Source organism: Silene latifolia, chromosome 10 (genome assembly GCF_048544455.1).
Source record: "Silene latifolia isolate original U9 population chromosome 10, ASM4854445v1, whole genome shotgun sequence".
In the NCBI taxonomy this organism is placed as follows: Eukaryota; Viridiplantae; Streptophyta; class Magnoliopsida; order Caryophyllales; family Caryophyllaceae; genus Silene; species Silene latifolia.
The window spans coordinates 157,350,939-157,357,563 of NC_133535.1; the positions used below are offsets into that span (position 1 = coordinate 157,350,939).

Genomic DNA, 6,625 nt, shown 5'->3' on the forward strand with positions numbered 1-6,625 from the left:
GACAAAGTGATAAATAATATCATTTTTTATATATAAATATTTCTGGCGGACTAAGTGATACTCAATATTCTTCATATTCTACATAAATATTTCCGACTAATTAAGGAATTAGGATATAATAATCTAACTTCCGAGTTACAACTTAATCCGTTATAAGAAGAAAAAGAGTCCTAAAGGGGAATTGAGCTATCATTCCTTACCAGATAAGGGGCATTAGACAATCATATGTGGATACGGAAACTTGGATCCAATAATGATCTCCTCGAAAGGTCGTAGAATATGCATCCTGAAGATGAATCTCGAATTGTGGCACGCGCCCATATAGGTTAATTATCCTCTTACTAGTCGCACTTATATTTTACTGAGATTTCAATACTACAACGTTCTCCTCTGATAGTCTCAACAATTGTATTACACTTATCGATTTTGAACTCTGCCATACCGCATATAGTTTCAGCAACACCGTCAATGCCAAATGTATCCAGCTTTGCTTCAATAATCAAAGATGACTTATTCGGAACAACAACGATAGATTTCAACAATGCAATTTTCGACCCAGATTTCAGTTCTACCGCCCTGTCTCTTGGCTGGTCGAAAAGTCTGCTCATATAGTATTTCTTCTGGTAGCTTGTTGAAAAATCTTCACCGCTACAACGACCAAACAAAGTCCCATGTAAATTTATAGGAATGTCAGGTGGTTTACCATCAAAAAATAACTTCACCTCCACCCAAGCTTCAAATGCTAAGCTAAACATCTGATAGTGCACAGTGGCATAACCATTATCACCTCGAACGACTGAGCAAAACCGCCTGTTATGCCCATGAACCAAGTCAAGAATAGTAGATTCGTTCCAACCAAAACGACCCCGACTCACTTCAAGCTTACCAACTGGATCCCACAAATGCAAAATCAGACCAAATGCATGGCTGCTAATAGCACGATAATTAACGTCTACAGATGCAAGACTGTTATCTGACAACAGCTCCGCACAGTTATCATCTCTATTATAGATAGTAAAATAATGATCACTGTCATTGACTATGATGGCACCGCATAAAGCAGTAATCTTTCCAGCAATTCCGCCAACAAATACACTTAACACATCAACTTTACGGGTTCCATGATAAAACGGGTTTATTTCTCTGGTTCACAAACAACAAGGTAAAAGTTTGAAGAATTCCAGAGCACTTGAAATAAAATAAACATTAAAAACAAAAATCAATATTTGTTTAAAAAAATACAGGGGATTGCATAGAGAGAGAGAGAGAGAGAGAGAGAGAGAGACCCCTACCTAGGAAGAATCGGAGGTTGAACATGTCGACTGCCACTCGATTCCTGAACATAAAAATTAATTTAGTCAGATTAGAGACATAAAAGAGTACTGTAATAAAGAGAGTAACAACATAAAAACGAATGAATGAATGAGTGAAAAGTTATTATTACCTTCCCCGTTTTCAGTATCGACTCAGGCTTGTTGCTTGATGATATTCGATCTTTATAGAGATAACAATAGGCATCGTTCCATCTGACTCTCACTTCAACACAAGCATATTGCGTCGAAATGTATTTAGGATTTTCACCAAGTAAGTAAGATGGATATTGCAAAGAGTCATCGGCGATTTTGCCATTGGAATCCCACAAATTCAACTTGATTGTAAGGGATGAATAAGCTGGCACAGCTACCACATTTCTAGACAGCGGAATATGTGTCCCAACCACAACACGCAAAGGCTGATGTGCTGGCTTGTCAAAAAGCCGTGTCTCCAACATCTTTACATCCGTGTCAGTACTGCAATACGCCCTACCATTTTCGTACTCAGTGATAATGCTTCCATAAATATTAGCAGCATCACAATTCTTGTCACCGTCATCATTATTCTTTTTAGTAACTGTAACCATCACAGTACCGTTAACTGCAAACGGGAATACAGCGTAGTCCACAAAAGCAATGCCATGAACACCTTTCACCTCAGCCTTCCGAAGCCTATTGTCTGAATCAGAATCCAAACTGAGATCCCCCGCGACTAACTCGACGTCACGAAGTCGATCATATAGCCGTAACTCCAATTTAGTGCTCAAAGAGGGTACGATAAAACTCTCCTTAGGTCCAATTAAAGACAAGGTGCCATCTTTCCAAATGATCTGAGGATCTTTAGGGTCGCGATTATAGAGATGGAAACAAGGACAAGACCCTTCCAATACTCGAATTGAGCCGCTGATTTCACATGGTTTCCCGTCATTGAAGTAAGTAGAAATGCGAACTGAGAACACCTGAATCAAAGGTGTTGTTAAACAACCCTCATAATCATCATCCTCAACTCCGCGTAAATGATAAGGTTTGAGTAACCGACTTGACGAACTGGCATCATCATCATCATCATCTTTTGTATTACAAGATCCGACTACAGGGCTCGACAGATTGGCATCATCATTATAACAGGGTTTAATAAAAGGCTTCCACATACTGGCATCATTCACAAGATGGGGTTCGACTGGCCATGTAGACATATCATCATTGCAATCTTCTTCAAGTTCCCGTAACAAATCCAAAATAGTATACCCCGAATTTAATATGGGGTTTAGTTCAGGTTCAAATCCAACCATCTGTAATTCATTAAATTATAACATAAGGTTAGGCAGGCCCCAATTCTCGTAATCGCAATGCAATTATAATCTAGTAATTCATTAAATTATAAGATAAGGTTAGTCCCCAATTCTCGTAATCGCAATGCAATAATAATGCACTCTCTCCGTCCCGGTCAAATGTTGTCCTTTCGTTTTGGCACAAAGACCAAGCAAATGGGAGGGGGCCAATTATAAGATGACAAGTGGACCAAATTGAGTGTGAATGATCAATTGTTCACCAAATGCAATCCAAAAATAGAAAAAACAACAATTGACCGCGGGACGGAGGGAGTAGTACGTAATTCAAATGAGCCTGTTCAACATGCCCTCAGAATCGGCTCGGCCAAAGCTCAAATCTTTAGCCAAGCTGAGCCCGAATCACACACTAAGGTTCCGCTCCGAAGCTTATTTGAGAAATTTTACTTTTTCTTTAATTAATGTAACTATTTTTTTCGATAAAATTTGAACTTAAAAATTGTACAGTCCTAATCATTCCATAAACTACTAAGTAACACATTCGATTAATTCAATTAATTTATATAGGATGACAAATTCAAGCAACACTAAAGAATCAAACGAGAGAGACGAAATTACCTTGATAGAAAGACGATTTGTTAGTACTGGATTGATTTGGGAATTAGGGTTTCGGGGAGAGAAGAGTAAGAAGAGTTCAAGGGAGCAATTTGAAACTCATATTTGAGAGGTCAATCTCAAACCGGGTCAGAAGCCTATATACGATTAGGGTTGTTCACTCAGTGGTCCGGACCAAAGACCAGACCGGATCGGACCATTTAGTCCCGGGCTGACACGGACCAATTTTTTGTTTGGTCCATCCCACAAATAACCTATTTACTCTACTTTGTCTTGATCCATCCCGACTAAACCCGAATAGGCCCATGGACCATGGACCATGGGTGGAAGTTATGTAATAAAAGAATTTTTAATTTGTAATATTATTGATTTTATTTTCTACTTTGTTTACACGTATTATAAGACGTGTAATTATGTAGTTAAATCTAGTAAGAAAATAATGTTATTTATTTTTATCATTACGAACTTCTCGAGTTCTAGTTTTATAGGCTAAAACATGTCAATGACAATAATATTTGGTCCATTTGGTCTGGTCCGGTCCGGTCCACGTGTTTTTATGGTCCAGACCGGACCGGACCAATATTAATATGGTCCGGTCCTCGGTTCACCTCTTAACCCTTATTTGGTCTTCGGTCCACAGAGTTTGGTCCGGTCCGGTCCGGTCCCGGACCAATGAACAGCCCTAATACGATTTTGATTTTGCAAGATCCATACATGATTTTAATGATACTGTATCGTATATATGAAAATCCGTATAATTTTTGGTCTCGATTCTCAATAATGAGTTTTTGTTTTTCAAACTTAATTTTTCATAAGTGTTGTTCAAAAGCAGAAACAACTATATTTCTATGGGCAAAAATATGGATTTTTAGCTTTTGAGAAATTTTGTTTAACTTTTAAAAAATTATGTGTTTGGCCAAAAAATGTTTTTTAAGTCCAAAAACATTTTTACAAACTAGGCTAAACACACACTAAGTTCAACTAGTCTCTCTTAGGACGAATTTTTTAAAACGGGTAAAATACTTTATACTCCCTCATATTCATTTTAACTCCCCCCTTTCAAAAGGGCACGCAAATTAAGGGGATAATTATTTTATTGTAAAGTATGGTGGTGGTGTAAGGTAATTGGAGAGAGGGAAGGTATTATTGTGGGGTAAGATGATTAAAATAAGTATTGTTGTGGGGTAAGGTGATTAAAATAAGATAAAGTATGAGTATTGTGGGGTATTGTTGTGGGGGTAAGGTGATTAAAATAAGTATAAAATTTTACTAAATAAGAAAAGAGGGAGAGTTATATGAATAGATGAAAAAGGAAAGGGGGAGAGTTAAAATGAATAAGAGGGAGTATAACACAAAGGTGAAAATGTGAAATGCTTAGGAAATATAACAAGATGCTTGTCTTGAAAATGAGACGGATATGTTAAAACAGGTCAAATACTTTACCTTCACTTACGTCATCATAACTGGGTTTAATACACATTTTTTTTTCCTGAAAATAAGAATATTACTTGGATTATTTTTTAGCCACCTAAGCTTGGAGTAAAGTTTCTTGTTTATTTCCTGATCCATGAAGGGAATTAATGGGTGTTGCCGTGTTGTATGGGTTTTTGGGTTGTTGGGCTCTTCTTTTTTTTACTAAATGTTCTTGCTCTATTGTTTCACAAAATACTCGTTTTAGACGGTATATCCGTCTTAAGCTTAAGACGTGTTTCCCCTACCCTAAAATATGATCAGAAAGTACTTTACTGGGTCGGTTTTGTGGCCAATTTAGTAGGTGTCTTGCAATAATTCGGTTCGGGAGATCGGATTGTTAGGATTGATTATTGTAACCCGTATTTGACATCAGTTCTAAAACAGTATTTAGCGGTCGTGAATCCGTGATCCACTATATTTCCGTGCCCAATGGTTCATGGTGATACTGAGGTTATGATCGACGGCTCAACGTTTATGAGGTAATAATACGGAGTATATGCTAGCAATAGATCAAACTCGGATTTCGTTCATTGCCGTAATAGAGTTTGAAAACTGTTGACATCGTCAATATTACTTTCTCTATTCATTTCATTTCCATACGTTTTTTTTTTCTCGAGCATACTCAAATAACTCAAGTTTGCTGGGTCTATACTCTAGCTTGTGCCAGTCCAAATGAGACTGTATTACTAAGCAATCCACATGTGTAGACCAAACTAGTCCAAATTGTTGACTCATTGCTCACTCTCATGTTATGTATTTTACTGAAATTGTTGTTATGTTTGCCTAAAACCGGGAACTATGATTGCATATTAGATCTCAATCGCGATATGGTGACCGAGTTCTAAGGTTCGAGTCAGAATTGGCGGTTTTATATCGGGACAATCCAAATCAGATTTCAAATCTAAAGTTCTGCACCCAATTTAACGATTTAAATTCAAGTCAGGTAAAATCACAAGATCAGAGTTAAATCGATAACGCATTCTTAATCTCCTTACCTACTTCTTAACTTTTAACAATGTAGCATTTCTACAAACATCTTATACAACACCTCTAAATTATAATTTGATCTCAAAAAAGTTGGTTCACCTCACAATCTCAAAAGCTAACTAATACTAACCAATAACCATCATAGTATTAACTATAGAATAATCGGTGTCTCATTTTTTGTCTCACTCTAAATCCCAACCACATCAAATTGGCCTAAATAGACCAGAACGTATCCCGCAGTCCCACACGTAGCTCTCACACCTAACAAATATTACCATTTGACTCATGAGTATGACTTATGAGCACTTAAATCAACTGATAAAGAGATACTTTTGCGTAATTAGAGGTAGAGATTTACCGTCCTAGTGCTCCTACCTAACTCGAATGAGGACTAAATCTCATTTTATAAGTTTTCATCATATTTAGTATGACCCAACAAAATTTGATGAGCCAATATATATTTAAGTTTAATTTGGCCTCATCTTTATTTACTTTTTTTTTCCTTTTTTTGCATTGAACGTTGATAATATTCCCACTATATGTAGGAAGTTCGTTTCAAAATAAGCATGCAACACTAAGTTATGGGCATTATCTCATTTATTTGTTAATTAGCTAGTGCCATTTTTTCTACGTTAAATTTCTTATGTGACTCCTCTTTTTAAGCAATTTGTCTTCTTATAGATGCCATTATTCATTAATGGCCATATATCTTAATTATTGTTATCTGATCCATAATAAAAATCGAGTCCAAGATCTTTTATCCCATTTTCGTGTTTCATCTTCTATACGATCTATTATTTTTGACACACGTCTCTAATAAAAAAAAAGTATTAATTATATTGATTGGATTAATGTCGAGCTGGATATAAGATGAGACACACATAAAAATGAAACAGAGAATCTTTATCACATACTAAAGGTTACATGGATGATGAGAAAACACTTATA

At 36.4% G+C, this 6,625-nt stretch overlaps 1 protein-coding gene across 2 annotated transcripts; it reads right to left on the reverse strand.

Moving 5' to 3' along the window:
* Positions 1-3,332, reverse strand: LOC141606531 (uncharacterized). 2 transcript variants are annotated; one of them, XM_074425691.1, is made up of 4 exons: positions 3,221-3,332; positions 1,445-2,605; positions 1,293-1,336; positions 1-1,143 (listed from the first exon to the last, which is right to left on the reverse strand). In XM_074425691.1, the coding sequence occupies exons 2-4, from the start codon at positions 2,603-2,605 to the stop codon at positions 342-344; spliced, it is 2,007 nt and encodes a 668-aa protein (XP_074281792.1). In that variant the 5' UTR covers positions 3,221-3,332; the 3' UTR covers positions 1-341. The 2 variants fall into 2 exon arrangements, with proteins under 2 accessions (XP_074281792.1, XP_074281793.1); XM_074425692.1 differs by having other exon boundaries at positions 1-810; positions 3,221-3,321.
* Positions 3,333-6,625: the final 3,293 nt, after the last annotated feature.